At 40.3% G+C, this 22,419-nt stretch overlaps 1 protein-coding gene across 3 annotated transcripts in view; it reads left to right on the top strand.

Moving 5' to 3' along the window:
* The window catches only part of PRMT7 (protein arginine methyltransferase 7), a 72,039-nt gene that overhangs the window by 26,240 nt on the left and 23,380 nt on the right, over window positions 1-22,419 (top strand). For all 3 annotated transcript variants that reach the window (XM_027846804.1, XM_027846811.1, XM_027846821.1), the window contains 3 exons: window positions 9,723-9,872; window positions 13,293-13,401; window positions 19,976-20,088. In XM_027846804.1, the coding sequence (XP_027702605.1) occupies window positions 9,723-9,872; window positions 13,293-13,401; window positions 19,976-20,088 (372 nt within the window). The remainder of the gene's footprint in view (window positions 1-9,722; window positions 9,873-13,292; window positions 13,402-19,975; window positions 20,089-22,419) is intronic.

Below are 22,419 nucleotides of genomic sequence, written 5' to 3'. Positions count from 1 at the left end.
TGAGAAGAAATAAATTTTTTTCCAAAACTTTTTAGGGATTATGTGTTTGTGTGAATGTGATGGGTTAACTGTAATAGTACTGCCTGGAGTGAATCTCAGTTCTAATTCTTAGAACTTCTTTGGCGAAATTGTGATAGTGTTATACTTTTCAGATTAGCCAGCTGACAAATTGAGTTGACACATACAACATATAATTGGATGCATTTGAACACATAATGCAGGGCATACCAATTTGTATTTTATTGGATGGAAAGCCAAATCAAGTTTCTCACAAATAATGTTTCAGTAATCAGTAAATAAACATTTTTTAAGTGCCTACTATGTGCCAGGATTGGGCTAAATGGTAGGAATTCAAAAAGTAGTAAAAGACAGTTCCTGTCCTCAAGGAGCTCACAATCTGTTGAGGGAAACAACAAATAAACATGTACATACAAGCTATATATAGAAAAATAGGAAATAATTGAAAGAGGGAAGACACTAGAAACAAGAGGGATTGGGAAGGGCTTCTTGTAGAAGAAGGGGTTTTAGTTGGGACTTGAAGGAAGCCAGGGAAAGAGATGAGGAAGGAAAGCATTCCAGACATAGCGGACAGCCATAGAAAAGGCCAGGAGCCAAGAAATGGACTGGTTCATGGACCAGCCAGGAGGCCAGTGTTAGTAGCCACGGAAGTGCGTTTTATTCCTCAGCCTTTTTCAAGATGGCTCAATGTCCTGTCAAGGAATGAGTTTTTGGAGGAGAAGGTATGATAGTGTTAAAACAGTGGATAGAGTGTCAGCAGGTGCATGTTGGGGAGGAGGACATAGGGATCTAGGGAATAACATATGCAGGATGGAAAGGTGGGAAAGTACAGAATGAATTCAGAGGATGGTGAGTAGTCCAGTATACTTGGAAAATAGAATAGGTTAGGGAATAGGGGAGATGAGGCTTGAAGGGAAGGGGATGTTGGAGCCGGATTGTGAGAGGCCAAGGAGATTGGCTCCTTGCTAAATACGACCCAGTGAGGACTCATGAGTTTTTATCAGGTGTTTTATTAAACACTGGACATGAATATAACCATACTTGCTAAGGAACACTTGGAGGAGAAGGTATGATAGTGTTAACCAGTGGATAGAATGTCCATGTACCAACACTCCCTCCACTTTGGTCTTGGCTTGTAGCCTTTTCAAGTCGAAGAATTTACTCCCAGTACAGTACCTGACTTTGATGTCATGTTGCTTCTCATTGAAGGCGTTTGACAACATGGCTGAAAACAGTTATGAAGGAAAGTGTGGGAGAGAAGAGGTATTAGACTGACTACCAAACTGAAGGTCTACAGAGCTGTTGTGCTGACCTCGTTGTTGTATGCCTGTGAAACTTGGACAATATATCAATACCATGCCAGGAAATGGAATCACTTCTATTTGAATTGTCTTAGGAGGATTCTGAAGATCACCTGGCAGGATAAGATACCAGACATTGAGGTCCTTTCTTGAACTATACTGCCAAGCATTCAGACTCTACTGCAGAGAGTGCAGCGATGATGGGCTGGCCACGTTGTTTGAATGCCAAACATACGCTTGCCAAAAAGACCATTTTATGGAGAACTCACACAGGGCTAGTGCTTACATGGTGGTCAGAAGAAGTGATATAAGGACACGCTCATTAAGAACTTTGGAATTGATTGTGTGACATGGGAGACATTGGCACAGGACCACCCAGCATGGTGTGCCCACATCAGAGAAGGAGCTGTGCTCTATGAGCAAAGCAGAATTGAAGTAGCTCAAAAGAAACTTGAGATGTGCAAATTTAGAGAATCCACCCCAAGTATTTACATGGACTATTTGTGCCCGACTTGTGGATGAGCATTTTGAGCTTGTGCTGGTCTGCTCAGCCACAGTCGGACGCACTGTAACTTGACTCTAGCATAGTGATGCCATTTTGGTCCTCTTCAGGAACGAAGGACAACACCAACCAACTTCTCTTTGGATATAAACTCTTTCCCCAGAGGTTTATCCAACAGCACTCTTGTATGCATTTGGTTGGATGACTTATTTATCTCATCTCTGATTTTTTTTTCTATCCTTCCTTCCCCCCCAAACCAGGTAGTTTTGGTGTGTTTAATAATATGTTTGAAAGTTGGGTCATTCAAGACCATTTTCAGCAAATTTTCTCATCCTACTGATAAGAACCTTTTCTTTTTCTTTATAAAGGATTTTGTCTCTTTCTATAAAGAAGTCCCTTGGTATTTTTTTTTTAATTTTTAGTCAATTGAGGTTAAGCGACATGCACAGGGTCGTACAGCTAGTAAGTGTCAAGTGTTTGGTCTGAGGCCAGATTTGAACTCAGGTCCTTTTCACTTTAGGGCTGGTGCTCTATTCACTGCACCATCTAGCTGCCCCAATTGCTCCACCTAGCTGCCCCAGTCCCTTGATGTTTTGATAGCTATTCATTGAATATATACATTAATTTGGGGAGTATTGTCATTTTTGCTATATTAATCAAATGTATCACAACTGGAATGTCCTTGAATATCCTTGCTTATAATAGTTTTGTTACCTTTATATAAATTTTGTGTATTCCTAGGTAGGTTTATTGGCACAGTTTGTGATTTTTGTTGTTATTGCAAATGAAGTTTAAATGTTTTCTTGATTTTTATTAAGTTTGCTTTAATCTTTTTTTGACATTAAAATTTTGCCTATTTGAAAGTTTATTTTTCTTGCTGTTTTTCAGTTTATGTATTTATTTATATTTAGCATTTTTTTCTTTTTAAATTTTGAATTCCAGATTTTCTCCCTCTTTCCTATCCATCTTCCACTCACTGTGAATGCAAGCAAAATGGTATTAGCTATACATGTGAAATCATGCAAAACATATTTCCAGATTTAGCCATATTGTAAACCCCCCCCCCCAAATCAAGTGAGAAAATCATACTTCAATTTGCACTCAGAGTTTATCATTTCTCTCTCTGAAGGTGAATAGCATTTTTTTCATCTTGAGTCTGTTGGATCGTTATATTAATCAGAGTAGCCAAGTCTTTTATAGTTGATCATCATTACAGTATTGCTGTTACTATACACAATGATCTTCTGATTCTTCACACTTCACTTTGCATCATTTCATACAACATTGCCATGTTTTTTCTCAAACCATCCGCCTCATCATTTCTTATAGCACAATGGTACTCCATCACAATCATATGTCACAGTTTGTTCAATCATTCCCCAAATGATGAGCATTCCCTCAATATCCAATTCTTTGCCATCATAAAAAGAGGTGCTATAAATATTTTTGTACACGTAGGTCTTTTTCCTTTTTCTTTGATTTCTTTGGGGTACAGCTCTAGTAGTGATATTGCTGGGTCAAAGAGTATGCCTGGTTTTATAGCCCTTTGGGCGTAGTTGCAAATTGTTCTCCAGAATGGTTGTACCATTGACAGCTCCGTCAATAGTTTATTAGTGTACCTACCTACTTTCCCTCACTCCCTTCAGCATTTGTCTTTTCTGATAGGTGTGAAGTGGTATTTCAGAGTTGTTTTAACTTGCCTTTCTTTAATCAATAGTGATTTAGAGCATTTTTTCATATGACTATAGATAGCTTTGATTTCTTTTTCTGAAACTGCCTGTTCATATCCCTTGATCATTTATCAGTTGGGGAATGCCTTTTATAAATTTTAATAAATAAATTATATAAATAGAAATAAATAAATATAAATATACTTATAAATTTGACTCAGTTCTCTATATATTTGAGAAATGAGACCTTTATCAGAGAAACTTGCTATAAAAATTTTTGATATTCATTGTCTATGCTATCTTTTAGTCAAATGTTGTTTCCTTGATTGTTTCTTTTAATTAGGTCTATTTTTGCTTTTACTTATCTGAGATCATGATTGCTACTCCTGCCTTTTTAATAGATCCTGCTCCACCCCTTTATTTTAACTGTGTTTTTCTTTCAAGTGTATCTCTTGTAAACAACATATTGCTGGATTCTGGTTTTTAATTCATTCTATCTGCTTTTATGAGTGATTTCATCCCATTCACATTCACAGTTGTGATTACTGTGTCTTTTTCCTTTTCTCTTTCTATCCTGTCCCTCCTCAGAAGTCTGTTTTGCTTCTAATCACTGTCTCACTTAATCCACCCTTCCTTTTATTATCCTCTCCCACCCCATATCTCTCGTCCCCATCCCCTCATATTTCCCTGCTGGGCAAGATAGGTTTCTGTACCCAGTTGAAGGAGAGCGACGTTCAAGCATTGTCCTCCGCCCGCCATTTTCTTTCCCTATAAAAGCTCTTCCTTGTGTACCTCTTCTATGTGAGGACATTTTCCCCATTCTGTCTCTCTCTCTTTCCCCTTTCCAGTGCATCCCTCTTTTTCCCCCCTTTATTTTTTTGGAGATTATCCCCACATAATCGACTCACACCCATGCCCTCTGCCTATGTAGATTGTTTCTAACCACCTTAATAATGATAAAATTTTTGGAAGTTGCATGTATCATCTTCTTATATAGGAATGTAAACAGTTTAACTTTTTTGATTCTCTTATGATTACTCTTTCATGTTTACCATTTTATGCTTTTCTTGAGTTTCGTGTTTGAATGTCATATTTTCTCTTTGGCTCAGGTCATTTCATCAGGAATACCTGGAAGTTCTGTTTCATTAAATGTCCAATTTTCCCCCTGAAATATTATACTTAGTTTTGCTGAGTAGGTGATTCTTGGTTTTAATCTTAGCTGCTTTACTTTCAGGAATATTATAGTTTAAGCCCTTCACTCCTTTACCATGGAAGCTGCTTAATCATGTGTGATCCTGACTATGGCTTCATGATATTTGAATTGTTTCTTTCTAGCTGCTTGCAATATTTTCTCTTTCACCTGGGAGCATAGGATTTTGACTACAGTATTCTTGGGAGTTTTCATTTTGGGATCTCTTTCAGGAGATGATCAGTGGTTTCTTTCAATTTCTGTTTTGCTTTCTGAATCTAAGATATTGGAGGCAGTTTTCTTTAATAGTGGTTTTTTTTTTAAATTAATTTATTTTTAGTTTTCAACATGCACTTCCACAGATTTTGAGTTACAAATTTTCTCCCCATCTCGTCCCTCCCCCCACCCCAAGATGGCATGCATTCTGAGTACCCCTTCTCCTAATCTGCCCTCCCTTCTATCTCTCCCCCCCTTCTCTTATCCCTTTCCCCTTCAATTTTCCTGTAGGGCAGGATAGATTTCAATACCCCATTTCCCGTATATCTTTTTTTCCCAGTTGCATGTGAAAACAATTTTTTTTTAAACTTTTGTTTTTAAAATTTGGGGTTCCAAATTTTCTCCCTTCCTCCCTCCCTACCCACCCTCATTGAAAAGGCAAGCAACTCAATACACGTTATACATGTGTATAGTCATACAAAACACTTCCATAGTAGTCATGTTGTGAAAAACTAAGTATATTTCCCTTAATCCTATCCTGTCCCTTATTTCTTCTATTCTCTCTTTTGACCCTGCCCCTCCTTAGAAGTGTTTGCTTCTGATTACCCCCTCCCCCAGTCTGCCCCTCCCTCTATCATCTGCCTTCTCTCTTGTCCCCTTCCTCCCCTATTTTCCTGTAGGGTAAGATAGATTTCCATACCCAATTGAGTGTGTATGTTATTCCTTAATAATGTTTTGAAATATGATGTCTAGGCTCCTTTTTTGATCATGACTTTCTGGTACTCCAGCAATTCTTTTTATTTTTAAAAACATGGCAAGCTGTATTTTATTTTTTCCCCCAATTACATGTAAAGATAGTTTTCAGCATTCATTTTTTAATAAGATTTCGAGTTCCAAATTTTTTCTTCCTTTCTCTTTCCCATATCCCTTCCCTAAGATGGCATGCAATCTGATATAGGTTAGACATGTGCAGTAATGTAAACATATTTCCACATTAGTCATTTTGTGAAAGAAGAAACGGAACAAAAGAGAAAACCCATGGAAAAAAAAGTGAAAATAGTATGCTTCGATCTGCATTCAGACTCCATAGTTCTTTCTCTGGATGTAGATAATATTTTCCATTACAAGTCTTTGTGAATTGTTTTGGATCATTGTATTACTGAGAAGAGCTAAGTCTGTCATAGTTGATCATTATACAGTGTTTATATTATTATATACAGTGTTCTCCTGGTTCTGCTCACTTCACTCACTGTGAGTTCATGTAAGTTTTTCCAGGTTTTTCTGAAATCTGCCTGCTCATCATTTCTTATAGCACAATAGTGTTCCATCACATTCATATACCACAACTTCTTCAGCCATTCCCTGGTTGATGGGCATCCCCTCAATGTCCAATTCTTTGCCACCACAAAAAGAGCTGCTATAAATATTTTTGTCTATGTGGGTCCTTTTCTCTTTTTTATGATCTCTTTGGGATACAGACCTAGTTAGTAGTATTGTTGAGTCAGAAGGTATGTACAGTTTGATTGCCCTTTGGGCATAGTTCCAAACTGGTCTCCAGATCAGTTGTAGTCCAACAATTCTTTTTTTTTAATTAATTTATTTTGATTTATCAACAATCACTTCCATATGCTTTTGAGTTTAAAATTTTTCTCCCCCTTCCTCCCCACCACCCTCCCCAAGATGGTACACAATCTGATATAGGCTATACATATACGTTCCTATTAAACATATTTTCACATTAGTGATGTTGTAAGTAAGAATTAGAATCAATAGGAGGAATCACCAGAAAGAGGAAACAAAACCCAACAGAAGAGAAAAAAAAATAGCAAATAATATGCTTCAATCTGCATTCAAATTCTATAGTTCTTTCTTTGGATGTGGATAGCATTTTACATCATGAGGCCTTTGGAGAGGTCTTAGATCCTTGTATCGCTGGGAAGGGTTAAGTTTATCAATATTAGTCATCGCACAATTTGGCTGTTATTGTGTACGACATTCTCTTGGTTCTGCTTACTTCTCTCAGCATCAGACCATACAAGTCTTTCCAGGTTTTTCTGAAGTCTGCCTATTCATCATTTCTTATAGCACCACAGTATTCCGTTACATTCATATACCACAACTTGCTCAGCCATTCCTCAATTGATGGGCATCCTCTCAGTTTCCAATTCTTTGCCACCACAAAAAGAGCTGCTATAAATATTTTTGTACATGTGGGTGCTTTTCCCATTTGTATGATCCCTTTGGGATATAGCCCTAGAAGTGCTATTGCTGGGTCAAAGGGTATGCACATTTTTATAGCCCTTTGGGCATAGTTCCAAATTGCTCTCCAAAATGGTTGGATCATTTCACAACTCCACCAACAATGCATTAGTGTTCCAATTTTCCCACATCTTCTCCAACATTTATCATTTTCTTACTTTGTCATCTTGGCCAATCTGATAGGTGTGATGTGGTACCTTAGAGTTATTTTGATTTGCATTTCTGTAATCGATAGTGATTTAGAGTATTTTTTCATATGACTCTAGATGGCTTTAATTTCTTCATCTGAGAACTGCCTATTCATATCCTTTGACCATTTATCAATTGGGGCCAACAATTCTTAAATTATCTCTCTTCCATCTATTTTCTAGTTCAGTTGTTTTTCTAACAACATATTTCACATTTTTTTCTATTTTTTTTTCATTCGTTTGACTTTGTTTTATTGTTTCTTGCTGTGTCATAGATTCATTATCTTCCAGTTGCCCAGTACTGATTTTTAAGGATGTATTTCTTCAGTGAGTTTTTGGATCTCTTTTTTCTATTTGGCCAATTCTGCTTTTTCAGTTCTTTTCTTCAGTCAGTTTTTTGTACCTCCTTTTCTGTTTGGCCTATTCCTCTTTTTAAGGAGTTCTTTTCTTCATGAATTTTTGTGCCTCTTTTACCATTAGGCCAATTTTATTTTTTAAGGTGTTATTTTCTCCAGTGTTTTTTTGTGTCTCTTTTATCAAGCTGTTACTTCTCTTTTCATATTTTTTTGCATCATTTTCCTTTTTTTTCTAATTTTTCCTTTGCCAGTTTTATCTCTTTCTTTAATGCTTCTAGGAATTCTTGTTGGGCTTGTGTCCAATTAACATTTTTCTTTCAAGTTTTGGTTGTAGCTGTTTTCATACTGTTGTCTTCTTCTGAGTTTATGTCTTGGTCTTCCCTGCCACCGTAGTAGATTTTTATGGTCAAGTTCTTTTTTCTGTTTGCTTATTTTTCATATCTGTTTTCTTGGCTTTGAACTTTATGTTAAGGTTGGGCTCTGCTCACCTGAGGGTGAGCAGCTTCAGGGTTTTTCGTGCTGCTGTCCTCGCTAGTTCTGGAGGTCTGCAGGCTTTCAGTGTGATCCAGAGAGATGTGTGGTCGTTGCTTTCATGGCCTGTGCTCTGGCCTAAAGAGCTAGTGCTCCACTTGGCCCTGGAACTGTGATGGAGTCCCCCTTTCCCTCGTACCTGTAAGCGCTAGTGCTCCTCTCTGCCTTGAAACTGCAACCAGGGTCCCTGCTGCTTTGTGACCAACCACAAGTACTCCTCACCCCCCTGGAACTGTGACCCAGAACTGCCTATGGGCAATAGAGTTGCCAATCATTGCCAGCACAGGGTTCCCTGTAATCTCTTTCTGACCAGTTGTCTGACCCCCCTACTATTGTCTCTGGGGTGAGAGCTCCTGAAGCTGTTGCTGCTGAAGCTACCTCCAAGGCCTATTGCTGGTGCTGGTACTGGTGCTGCCTGCCACCAGGTCTGCTCCTGGCCAGTCCCCACCTGGGTGTCACTGACCTATTTGGTTGACCTCCTCAGTTGTCTAACCCTGGAAAAATGTCTCACCTTTTGTTGACCCTGCTATTCCACAATTTGAGGAGTTACTTTAAAGTTGTTTGGGGGACAATGCCGTAAGACATTCAGCTGAGTTATTGCTTCTCCTCTACCAGTCTTTAATCTTCTGTAACTTTCAACTAGAATGGGGAAGGCAGGGAGTTTCCTCAGCTGTTGGGGGGGACTGGAGAAAGGGAGATGTTTTTGTCGGGCAGGGCCCTGGGCCAAGCTTGGTGTGGTTTTGTGGATTCAAGCCTCTTCACCATATTCTAGAATACAGGAGGCCACAGTGATGGGCCCTTTGAGTTTCTTATGGCTTAGCCATGTCACCACAAGTTACTGTTGAAGGTTTGATAGGTTGGACATTTATCAATGGCCACTGAAATCCTATCTTCTGTAACTGTGAGATTCTGGATTCTGGTATTATTAGTCCTCAGAGCTGCCTTCTTAGTTAGGAGCCGGGCTGTCTCTGACCCTGGTGGCAGACTCTTGGGGGCACAGAGGTCTGAGAGCCTTGCTGCCTTTGACTGAGGGAGACTAAAGTAGGCCCGTAGTCTCTCAGGCTTTGGCTGGTTGGGCTCAGGCCTGGATGCTCTGGTGCTCTGCTTGCCTGGTAGAGTTCTGAAGTTGCCTTGGCTGTTTCTTGTCTCTCTCCTCCCCCCCATCCCCCAGTTCTTCATTAAAAGCATGTTTGCTTTGTAATAAGGAATTCTCTAAGATGCAGTGCAAGAGATCTCAGATGAAATGGCTTCAGAAATTGAGGATGGGGGGACTCTGGAAAAGGTGGCAGGATCCGTTGGGGCTTGGAGTTTACCTATCACCTCCTCAAAACCCTTGTTCCCCTCCTTACCCCGATTTGGACATCAGGAATGTTTGCTTGCTGACTCCCATCAGGGGCACTATTAGGCTGTGATCTTACTGAAATCACTAAGACTGGATTATAGTGGTTTGAAGACAATGTTACTTGAAATAATGACTCTCTCTTTTTCTTAGAATGTGAAGTATTATCAGGGCATTCGGGCTGCTGTGAGGAGGGTGAAAGAAAGAGGGCAGCCGGCGATAGTTCTGGACATTGGAACTGGCACAGGACTTCTGTCAATGATGGCAGTTAGCGCTGGGGCCGATTTCTGCTATGCCATTGAGGTGAGCCTCACTTACTCACGTGTGTATGCTCCTCTTGTGGTGGTGGTATGGCAACTGTTTAGGAAAGACTTAGGTGAGTCATTTGTCCAATGTCACACAGAGGTAATAAAGGTCTCTTTCCACTATGCAGCATGTTTGCTGTTCCTCTTACAAGCCCCTCCATCTCCTGACCCTGGGCCTGGAGTGCTCTCCCTTCTCATCCTTGCCTCCCAGCTTCCCTGACATCTTTTAGTTTTAAAATCCCCCCTTCTGCAAGAACCCTTAATACTGGGGTCTTTCCTCTAAGTCCATCCCCAGTTTATCCTGTCTGTAGCTTATTTAGACAGAGTTGTTTGCATGCTGTCTCCCCATAGGGCTGTGAACTCCTTGAGAGCAAGGTCTACCTTCTGCCTTTCTTTGTATCCCCAGCACTTAGCACAGTGCCTGGTACAGTAGCTGTTTAATGAATGCTTAATAAACAACAACAATTAAAATAATCAGCATTTTTGAACAGCACAAATGCTTTTAGACTTTTGAAAAAATAACCTGGTAAAGACCAGTGCTGTAGTTTAAAATTTAATTTCTCCAAAATTTTTTAGTGTTTTTCTTTAGTTACTGATTAAACACATTTGGTTTTGGAAAAAACCCTAAACATTGTTTTTCAGCTCTTTGCTTTGCCATTTTTGACAACATCTTTTTTTAAGATTTGTGTAGCATTTTATTCTTTATAAAATGCATTCCTGTAGACCATGAGATCCTTTAGAGCTGGAGCTTTTTGTTTTTTGCCTTTCTTTGTCTCCTCAGTGTTTAGCATGGTGCCTGGCACACAGTAGATTCTTAATAAATGTTTATTTACTGACTGACCTTAGATTATATCATTTGTTCCTTACAAGTGTCATGTTATGTAAAAAGATTGGGAGCTGGGAATCAGCAGAGAACTGGGTTCAAATCCTTCATCTCACATTGTGTGCTCGTAGTCAAGTTATTTTACCTGTCTGAGCTTACTTCCTCTGTAAAGTGGAGATAATTGTACCTGGGTAATATACCTCACAGGGACACTGCAAGGAGCCAGTGAGGTATTGTATTGGGCATCTTATGGCCTTTATCAAGAACTATTTACATGCCAGCTACTGTCATTATTACTGCAACCTGTGAGACAGGCAGGGCATGCATTAGACTCATTTTATAGGTGAGAAAACTGGCCACATTTAAAAATTAATTTTAGCCCTCTTTTTCACAATGCATTATAATTTACAAAGTACTTTGTAATAATATTGTGAGGTAGATTCTATGCATTTCATCCTTATTTTACAGATGAGGAAACTGAGGCCTAGCAAGGTGGGGTACTTGCCCACTATCATCACACAACTAATATGTTGGAAATAGGGCTTGAACTCTGGTCTTCTTGTGCTGAAGCCCCGTACTCCTTGCAGTGCTATTTGAGGGATTGCTGCATTGGGACTGCCATGATTTATTTCTTGGTGTTTGACTCTGGTTCCTCTGACCCCTCTTTATTGTGTATATAAGAAGGTTATCATTTTGCTCTTTAGAATTGGGTAATTTCACGTGCTTTCTTTCCTCACTCTGAGTAGTACAAATGAAACACCATTGCTTGTACAGTATATGTATGTGTGTGTATATGTATACATATATACTTACACTATGTATACATATACATGTGCATCATCCGTAGATAAATTAATAAATAAGGGCTTTGTTCCTCCATTAGGATCTTTGTGCATTAGACATTTTTTCCCCTTCTCCTATGGAGTCTGAGATAACATGTCACAGATAGGAGTCCTAAGAAGGAAAGGACTTTTGAGCTCTCACTTGAGAGAATAGCCCCAGGCCTTTCTTCTTGGCATGTGCCAGATAATTGAAGAGACAACTCTGTGAGCAGATTTATGCCCAGAACACGTGGCAGGTACTTTGCCACTTTTTACTTTGTCTCTTGTTGCTTTTCTTTTTGTTTTTCTTTTACTCTTAAAATCAGCTGTGAAGGTCTCTCCTTTTTTCCCCAGTAATAAGTTTATAGATGAAGTGTCCATTTGGGCTCAGATGGAAGTATAGAACCTGGAAGCATGGCTAAGACCTTCTGTTTTCTTTTGTGATCCAACCTGGTGTGAATGAGAATATTTTACTCTCATGCTTTGAATCTCCTCAACCAGTTACTGTGCTCAGAGACCCCAAAGCATGGCACTGAAGGCAGAGGCAGCAGATAATATACTGTCCTCCACCAGTCACCATCCTGAAAACCTTGTAAACGGGGAAGCAACTCGTAACACATGTCAGAGGTGGGTCTTTTCCTATACGATAAAAGGAGAAAGTCTGAGAATCCATTTTTGGAGTTGCCACCCCCGGTTTGGATATGAATTTGGAGGACAACAGCATCCCACCTCAGCTCTGGGCCCCTGAGGCCTTGGTTGACTGCACAGGATATCCTGTAGGTGCCCATTTTGTAGGGCATGTAATTCTTGTGCTTAGACCTTTTCCCTTTCTCCCTGCCATCCTTCCCAGCAGCATGGACACTGGAGAGGCCTTTGCTGCCAAATACAGGTAGGTGCTCACACCAAGAGCCCTCAGCCATGGTGAGTGAGCCCTGATTCCACCACACCTCGCAGTTTTTCTGGTACCTCACTTGCCTTGTTGCATTCTGTTTTTTTTTTTTTTTTTTTTTTAGGCAATTGTGGTTAAGTGACTTGCCCAGGGTCACACAGCTAGAAAGTGTCAAGTGTTTGGTCTGAGGCTGGATTTGAACTCAGGTCTTCCTGACTTCAGGGCTGATGCTCTATCCACTGCACCACCTAGCTGCCCCGACCTTGTTGCATTCTTGATAGCTGGTCATGGTGACAACCAGCTCCCGTAATTAGACATGAAATTTTAATCTCATCATTGCTCTTATTCTCAGGTAGATTTTTAGTGGTTGGGGCATTTGCCTCATATGCAATATTTAAGTTCATTTCAAGAATCATCCTGTGCAGATTAACTCACCTTTCTCTTTGAAGCTGGAGTTTACTTAGCTTGTTAGTGTTAGTTTACTATTATTTTTATTACAATTACAAATGATAATGCTGATACAGTTACACTTTATATTCCATCTTTTCTCTGAAGAGCATTGAACTCATAATGCAGTCTTATTTTTTTCTACAACTCTGGCTATAAATTTCTACAAAAGAAATTATATTTTATATTTTAAGTGAGACAATAGGATTCTTACTAATTTGGTTAAGATAAGCCTAAAACAAACTTTTGTATTTGTATGATAAAAAATGGAAACATGGGTACACTGCTGAATCAGAGGAATAAATTAATTCTATGACATCCTTATCTGCGGCTCCCCAAATTCAAGTGCAAGGATCGTTATCAGGAGGCAGTTTCAGTTGTTGCAGTAGTATACTAGTAATCTCTCATTTCAGCTTTGATTTTGGCTCCTTATTTCAGGTTTTCAAACCAATGGCTGATGCTGCTGTGAAGATTGTGGAGAAAAATGGCTTCAGTGATAAAATTAAGATCATTAATAAACATTCTACTGAAGTCAGTGTGGGGCCAGGTAAGGGTCATGGATTCCTTTCTCAGATGTCTTACTGGTATATTTCTGTGTGAGGAAGGTGTAATGTCACAACTTAGAAATCATGGAATCTTAGAAATAATTTAGAAGTTATCTACTAATCTAACCACATCATGAATCCCTGACAAGTGGTCATTCCAACCTTTGCATGAAGACTTTTCATTTCATTATTAGGCAGTTTTAATTAATAGGAAATTTTGCTCAATATTGAGTCAAAATCTTATCTCCCTATAATTTCTCCCTTTGCTCCTAGTTCTCTCCTCTGGGGCCCAAAAAACAAGTGTAATCCCTGATCTCTCACATGACATCCCTTCAAGTACTTGAAGAAGGCTACCATAATCCCCCTGTGCCTTCCTTTCTCTAGGGAAATGCATGTGTGAAATTGAAAGGAAGGATAGATTTTTGGGGATGGTAGTTTTTTTTTTTTTTGAGGGGGGGGATGGTAATTATTAAAATAAGTATGTGGCTAATTCTGATATTTTTTCACTGGCTAGAATTGAAGAAAACTAATATTAACGGAATACCAAAGGCGAGAGAGAGTAGAGATAACTGATGGAAATTGGGGATCATGTCAATGGGTAGAAAGGTTATTATCCACAATAAGGAAGGCTCATTCTTACATTTGAGGTAGGAAGGAAAGCATAACTTAATGATTCAAATTCATACTAATTATTCATTTTAAGTTCTGTTTAAGATAACAGACAAGTTATAACTCATGACTGGAGAGAGGTTGCGAGATGTGTACTTGTCATTATTAGGTCATTATTGGTCAGGCCTAAAAGGCTCGAGATCTAAAATAATATCCCCACGCTCCTTTTTGTTTCCCAGTTTTAGACAATAAATGATCAGAACAATATATTTACATAGTCTTGGTAGCCTCGCTAAATACAAGTGATAGCAGATACTCCATAGCAAAGTATGATGTCGTGAGCTTTCCAGAGTGGTTTGCAATCTAATGTTTCAGATCAGCTTTTTTTTTTTTTTAAGTTTTTAGGCAATTGGTGTTAAGTGACTTGCCCAGGGTCACACAGCTAGTAAGTGTCAAGTGAAGATCAGCTTTTTAAAATACTACTGTGAGCTTGTGATTCTTTTAAAGTAACCGTCTCAGAACCTCTGTCCTCTGGAGGGCACAGCAGGAAGAAATGTTTATGTTAGAAGATAGTATAGTGAATTCTGTTAAAATCACTCAGGTGAGTACAAAGCACAGTTTATTAGGAAGTAGAATCAACAAGATTCAGCAGCTGATTAAATATGGGAAATGAGGGAAAGGAAACAATAATAGAGGACTCTGAGATTATAAAGCTGGGAACCTGGAAGGGTGATGGTATTCTCAGCAAACAGAGAATTTTGGAGAGGAGGGATGGGTTTGGTGGTTGGGGGAAAAGATATATAAGTTTGATTTTTTACATATTGAGTTTGAGGTGCCTTAGAGCAGTGGAGTCAAATTCAGATAGAAATGGGGGCCATTAAACTATACATAAGGATCCCCACAGGCTCCTATTGCCTCAGAAAACTACATATAAATATTAGCTGTGTTCTATCATTTTTATTTATTTTGTAAAATATTTCCCAATTATATTTTAATGTAGTTTGGACTGCATTTGGGCGCGCGCATGCGCGCGCGTGTGTGTGTATGTTTTATTTATATGTATCTATCTATCTATCTAATCTATCTATATCTTGAAATGAGCTGCATGAAATAATAAGCCCGTGGGAGTTGATGAGATGACCAAGAGAGAAGATATAAGAAGAGAAAAGAAGAAGGTCTAAGTCCGAGTTTTGGGGTAGGAGTCTAGACATGAATGGTGATCCAGGAGAGGAGAATGAAGAGGTCAGACAGTCGGAAGTAAAACCTGGCAAGAGCAGTGTCACCACAGCCCGGGGGAGAGAGTATCTAGGGGCAAGGGGAAGGGTCTGTCCTGTGAAAGGCTACAGAGGGGTAAGAAGGGTGAGGACTGAGCATAGGCTGTTCACGGACTGTAGGTAACCTCAGGGAGATCAATCTAAGTGATTCAGGTTCAGGATCTGGGTTGCAAGAGACTGAGCAGCAATGGAGACGGTGAGTGGAGACTTTTCTCCTAGGAGTTTGGCAGTGAAAGGGAGGGGACGGGTGATACGGAAAAGGACAGTAATTTGAGCAGGTCAAGGTGAGATTTTTAAATGAGCGAGGGAATCCTGGGAATGCTTGAGGGCAGTAGGAAGGAGCCATTGGACAGGGAGAGATCAGAGAAGTGAGAAGCAGCATGGTAGAAAGGGCTGAGTGTTGGTAGCTGCTGTTCAGGAAATTGGAAGTAGCCCCTGTCCTGTGAGAAATTGGGAGGCTTCCAGAGACATGATCTTAGGGCTGGGGCCCGAGCACCCATCAGAAGTGTTTGACACACCAGCTGTAATGCTGAAGGTGATAGGGCTGGTGATCAAATACTCATTTAAAAAAAATTATTAATAGTAGAGAATGGTAAAATGGAGGTATATTTCCCTTCATAGGAGTTTTTTTTTTTTTTTTGGTTACAGAAATTGTTAGTCTGTAGACAGTTGTTCAGTACTTTAAATCCATCATGTTGATCAGCAATTGAATTTATCATTTGAGTTTTTACGCCAAAACTCCCACCCTCAGGAGTGTTCATAGCCTGAGACATTATACCTGGACAAATGATGGCTATACCAATGGCACAAATCTAGACACTAAGCTAATCCAGTAAACATTTATTCAGCACCTTCTACGTGCCAGGCACTGTGCTAAGTGCTGGGGATGCAGTTAATAAAAGGAAAGACAGTCCTTGCCCTCAGGGAACTTACAATCTAATGGGAGACAATACACAAAAGGAGGGAGGAAAGTATGTTGGGAGGGAATGGAACACTAAGGGGTCCCTGGCCTAGAATCTTGTTCTGTGGAGTGGAAACCAGGCAGGTTAACAGGGTGAGCTGAGAGTCCAGTTTCTGCCCTCTCTAAAGGACATCATCGGGAGGAGTTTGGTATGCCCCCTCCTGCCCTCCAATCAGAGGGGAGAGGAGGCTGAGGAAGACAGTGTCCAATGGATTGGTGATGAATTAGCAGCAGGGTGATGAGATTAGAGAGGATGAGTTTAACCTGGGAGAGTTTTCTTGTTTCTTGAATGGGAACTAGTCAGGGCTGCAGGTGCAGAGGGGTAACTCTAATGAAAGAGCGCAGGTGGAGACCAGGGCAGGTACGAGGGCCATTAGGGTCTGACCAGGAGAAGAGTCATTTTGAGCCTGGGCTCTGTTGCTTTGCCATGTATGGCGTTCTTGATGCAGTGTGGCTTGATGCAATGACCATTGGACCTGGATTCCAGTCCCAGCTTTGCTGTGCTCTTCCCCTCTGGTGCTCGGCTTCCTCAGGAGAGGGTGGCAGCTGATGCTCTCTAATGCCCCTTCCACTTATAAGCTTCTATGGTTTTCCTTCTCTGCTCCCTCAAGGCTTCCCTGTCTGATCCCTGCCTATGCATTCTTCCTTAATGATTGCATCATTTCCTTCTGTTAACCTAGTTCAGGCTCTTATTATCTTGTGCACGAATTGTTACAAGAGCCACTGGACTGGTTTTCCTGCTTTTGGTCTTCATGTACCATGGGCCATTCTGTGCTTATATTTATTAAACTTTTATGCAAGCATTTATAATCTCTTGTTATGTGCTTAAAACACTCTTCTTGTCACACCTCTCCTCCAGAATAGTAATTAACGCCTCATTGCTAAAGGATAAAGTCTAGACTGTCCTCTGAACACATTTTCCCTTCTTCAGTCCCAGTATCTGCCTCGTTATCTCCATTTCACAGATGATGAGCTGAGGCTGAGAGGTTAAATCCCCTTGCCCAGAGTTTGTGTTGTTTTCTTATTCTCATGCATCCTCCTAACACATTGCTGTTCTCTCAGCCATTTTAAAATCCTACCATTCCCACAGTCCTGGTTCTCTTCCTGCTTCTTCCATGAAGTTTCCCTAACTGTGACTTAGTCCAAAGTGATCTCTCCCTCTCCCGAATGCTTATTGTCTGTACTACTAATTTGGCAGTATAATATATTGCTTTATATACTTGTTTAATTAAACAAGCAGTTAGAATGTATATGTCTTTCCTTTCCACTTAGAATAGAAACTCCTTGTGGTCAAGGACAGTGCCCTGTGGGCATGTTCCGTGGGCCCTAGGAGAGTGTTCATCAGGACCTGTTTTTCTCATAGCTTTGGCTGTGTGGAAATGAATAAGTACAGCCAGGTTTTCATGCTTGTTTGCACCTAGAATGCACAAAATCTGCAGAAGGAGCAAACTGTTGATAGGAAAGATTCTAAAGATACTGGTCTCCATGCAGTTCAACCTTTCACATAGTCACCTTTCCCTACATTTCATCGCTTTGTCATATCAAAGATGGGAAACAGTAGTTGGTCTGTAAAACTTGTGGGGATTTTCCTGAGCTATAGGTTGGGTCAGTGTCCTGATATGGCAGCCAAGAAGGTTAATGGGCCCTTAGGAGAGGCTTACTTTCAGGAAAAAAGGAGAGGGTAGTCCTGGAGTTCTTTGCCCTGGTCAGACTCCTCCCACAGTGTTGTGTTTACTTGTGGGGGCCTCATTTTAGAAAGGACATGGATAAAGCTGGCTTGAGCCTCCAGACCAGGTTATCCAAGATGGTTAAAAAGCCATAAATTCCTTTGACAGGAAGACCTGTGGAAGGAATTGGCATATTTAGCTAGGAGAAGAGAGATTTGGAGGGAGGCCCTCAAGTATCTGAAAGGCTGAGAAGGCATGAGAAGGCTTTAGGAGAGGGATTAGACTTGTTGCAGAATTAGGAGCACAGGGACAAATTGGGTCTTGGTCTAAAAAATGGCTGTCACCAAATGGAAGTGGTGAATTTCCCCCTCATTGGACATATTCATGCAAAAGCTAGATGACCACTTTGCAGGTAATAATAATAATAACAACAGTGATAATAAAAACTAAAATTTGTTACACTTGAAGATTTGCAACATGTTTTATGTATATTAACTCTTTCAATCCTTTCATCAATCCTTGGAGGTAGGACCTATTAGGACCCCATTTTACAGTGGTTTGGCCGGGGTCACACAGATAGTGTCTTAGGTAGGATTTGAATTCATGTCTTCCTGACTATCACTTTTTTCTACTGTTTGAGCCATCTCCCTTTGTATGTTTGGGGGGAATTCTTGTTCAGATATGCATTGTACAGAGTAGCTACTAAAACTGAAGTACTGTGATCCTAATCTTTGGACCAGAAGTCAGGAAGACCTCGGTTTGAATCCGGCCTCAGATACTTCCTAGCTTTGTGACCATGCACAGGTAACTTAACCTCTCTGAGCCTTAGTTTTCTTATCTGTAAAATGGGCCTAATAGTACCTGTAGAACCATATGGGGATGAGATAACATATGGAAAGTACTTTGCAATCCTTAAAGCCCCATATGAATGTCAGTTTTGATGGTGATACAGTTTTGATGCTCCCCTGGTGCAAGTTGAAACTACTTTATACTTTTTGTGATTTTTGTCCATGCTTTCCTGTAAATCCTTCTTAGGGTAGTCATTCAACATGCAGAGTCTTCCTCCAGTTCTTTTAATGTCTGGAGGTTACCATTGTAGCAGTTGGGCTGTTCGTTGCTGTCTTCCATTGTCCCAACGTGATTGGCTTCCTTACTTTTTGGGGCATATCTGTCTTTATTGATGTGTTTCATAGTACTTCTCATTAGGAGGTCATGGTTGGTTATGTACTTCACTTTACACATACCATGTATTTTCCCAGTGCCCTTTGGATCACCTCCAATTTTAATTCTTCTTTTTGCTCTGGTCTTTCATGATTCATGGCTATGCAGTATCACCAGAAGATTCTTGGTGCTGATGAGATAGCCTTTGCTAGCAGCTGGTGGTATGGTATCCCTGACAGCACTGTGGAGTTCCATACATGCGCTCGTTCTAATGCCCATTTTCATCCTTGTCATCGTCTCTGTGCTTGCTCGTTGTCCATCTTTAGCACTATCTGAGACAGACAGACTTGTTCAGTGAGCCAACCATCCAGTTGCATGTCATCATTTGGGCAGTGTATGTTTGTCATCATTTCTTTTTCCATGTGGATGCTTAAAGTAATGTCTTTTGACTATTTGTGGATTTCCCTAAGGAGGCTTAAGAAATGTGTATTAAAACTGAAACTTCCCAAACAACTACATTTTAATATGTTTATCTATGTCTGACCTCTGAAAACTGCCTAATAGGGAAAGGGATTTTTATTCCTTTGCATTCCTTGCATTTGTAGCATTATTGTATGTAAGACTGATATTAGGAAAAAAAAAACTTCAATAAATGGACAGTTAAGTGTCTGTTGGAATCCAAGGAGAAGCATTATTTTTTTTTATACAGTAGTTATATTTTATAGTTTGATAGGCATTAGGAATATGTCAGAATCATATAAACAAATTTTCTTTAGCTCTGACTTTCTTTTAGCTCAGTGACTTCAGAGACGAGGTGGGATCTAATGAACCCTTGGGAACGGAAGCTTATAGTCCTGTGATCGATAAATAACCTGTTTCTTATGTTTTCCCTTGTGATTTCTAGATGGTGACATGCAGTGCTATGCAAACATCCTGGTCACTGAGCTGTTTGATACAGAGCTGATAGGGGAGGGTGCCTTACCCTCCTATGAGCATGCCCATAAGAATCTTGTAGAGGTAGGAAGAAGTTTGAAGTTTGCAAAAAATTTTTTTTTAAATTAGGCAACTGGGGTTAAGTGACTTGCCTAGGGTCACACAGCTAGCAAGTGTCAAGTGTTTGGTCTGAGGCCGGATTTGAACTCAGATCCTCTTGACTTCAGGGCCGGTGCTTTATCCACTGCACCACCTAGCTGCCCCCTGAAGTTTGCAATGTAAAGCTCATCTGTATAGATGGAAACATTGACTCAAGGATTTTAGTATAACCATGCAGGGTTAAACCCATTTTCATTTAAAATGTTGCTTTTTAGCCAGTCTCATGGATTGCACCCTACTGTGTTGGTAATATTTGGGAATTCTAACAACTTTCTGTCTTGCTGTCATGGAAATTATGGTAGGGCATAGCCAAATGGTGGAGTCTAAAGAATTCTCTTGTCCTGTTTGATCGATGTATCGCTTCTCCTTTCTTGGGAGTCAAGAAAGACTTTGTGTAGAAGACAGTACTTGAGCTGCGTCTTGAAGAGGTGAGAGATTCTTTGATGTGGAGTTGAGGAGATAATTCATTCCAGGCATGGGGGACAACCCTTGTAAAGTCATGGTACGGACATAGAGCTGTCCAGTTTGATAGGACTATGGAGGGTGTGAAGGAGAACAGTCATACAGAGTGAGACTCCAAGCTTAGGTTGGGGCCAAGTTGTCAAGGGCTTTAAAAATCCAGTAGACAAGTTTATATTTAATCCTGGGTTAATAGGGAACCAGTGACATTGAGTAAGTTAGCAGAATGACATGTTCGGGCCGTTCTTAGGAAAATCACTTTGACTGTGTGGAGGATGAACTGGAGAGGGACTTGTGGTAGGAAGGCCAACTAGGGGTCAATGCAATAGCCCAGACAGGAGCTGATGAAGACCAGGACGAAGGTTGTGACTGTATGAATAAAGACAATAGGTGGATACAAGAGGTGTGAGATGGAGATGAGAAATGGAGAAATCTAGCAACTGGTTAGATACGTGAGCTGAGGAAAGGTGAGTTTAGAACAATGCTAGGAGGAATGGTAGTACCAAAGACATTAAGTTCAGTTTTTAGACAAGTTGAATTTGAGATTTCTGTAGGACGTCCAGTTCAACATATCCATAAGTCATTTAGTGATGTGGGACTAGAACTCAGGGGTAGAGCCATGGATCTTGGAGTTGTCTACATAGAGATGATCATTAAAATCGAAATCTGATGAGATCACTGATGAGAGAGAGAGAGAATAGAGGAGACAAGAAGCCCCAGGACAGAGCTTTGGGGCAGGGCCCGGATGATCAGACAGCAAAGGAGACTGAGAAGGAGCCATCAGATCGAGAGCAGGAGAACCAGGAGAGAGTGTTCTCATGAAAACTAGGGAGTGCAGAGCTTCCAAGAGGAGAGTGTGGTCAGCTGTATCACGCGGCACTGAGGTCAAGGAGGATGAGTGAGAAGAGATCATTAGCTGTGAGCATTAAGGGATCCTTGGTAGCTTTGGAGAGAGCAGTTTCAGAGAAGTGATGAGGTCAGAAGCTGGACTGCATGGGTCAATGAATAAGTGAGTGAGTGGAAATGGAGCCAAGGCAGTGAATGCGGATAGCTTTTATAAGAGGCTGACTTCAGCGGGGATTGTGGGTCCAGTAAAAGATTTTTCCTGATGAGTTAGACTTGGACACGTTTGAAGGCATTTGAAAAGGAACGTGGAAATAAGGAGAGACTGAAGGTCATAGAAAGAGGGGATGATTGTGGTTCCCTCTGCTGGGGAAGATGAAAAGGATCTGAGAATGGAGGGAGGGAAGTGGGGGATGATGTCAAGGTGTTTTGAAATGAAGAGAAGAGGCAGCTTAACGGCCTCGTTTTTCTCAGTGAAGTAATAGGTAAGGTCCTCAGTGGAGAGGCAAATTACATAAGGGATGAGCATTGTAAAAAACTTGAAAAGCACTGCTTTAAATATTTTCCTTTCAAAATACCAAGTAAGCTTTGCTACATGCTCTGTTTTGCCGGAAGTAGAGCTTAGCAGCTATGGCTTAGTGTTATGTCTTTGCTATTCAGGGTAGGCCTGTGACAGAGTGAATGCGGGAGTTAATCTGCAGGACCACAGTTAACAGCCTATTTTTAAAAGTATTTAAGAAGGGAACATAATTATAAAGTGAGGCGCTCTGAAGTCTATGCCTCTTCTTGTAACGTAGGACACGTCATATATGCCCTTTCTTTAATTCAAGTTACTTATATCAGATTACAAGGTAGTAGAAGTTACCACAAATGTTTAATATTTAAAAATAGTTGACCTTTGCCTGCATGGAAGTAATAAGCATAAAAGTAACTGACTTCATTGCATTTCTCTTT

Source organism: Vombatus ursinus, unplaced genomic scaffold, assembly GCF_900497805.2.
Source record: "Vombatus ursinus unplaced genomic scaffold, bare-nosed wombat genome assembly UNPS02005286.1, whole genome shotgun sequence".
Lineage (NCBI taxonomy): Eukaryota > Metazoa > Chordata > Mammalia > Diprotodontia > Vombatidae > Vombatus > Vombatus ursinus.
The sequence above is the reverse complement of the archived record's forward strand: the minus strand, read 5'-3'. Positions and strand labels throughout refer to the sequence as shown.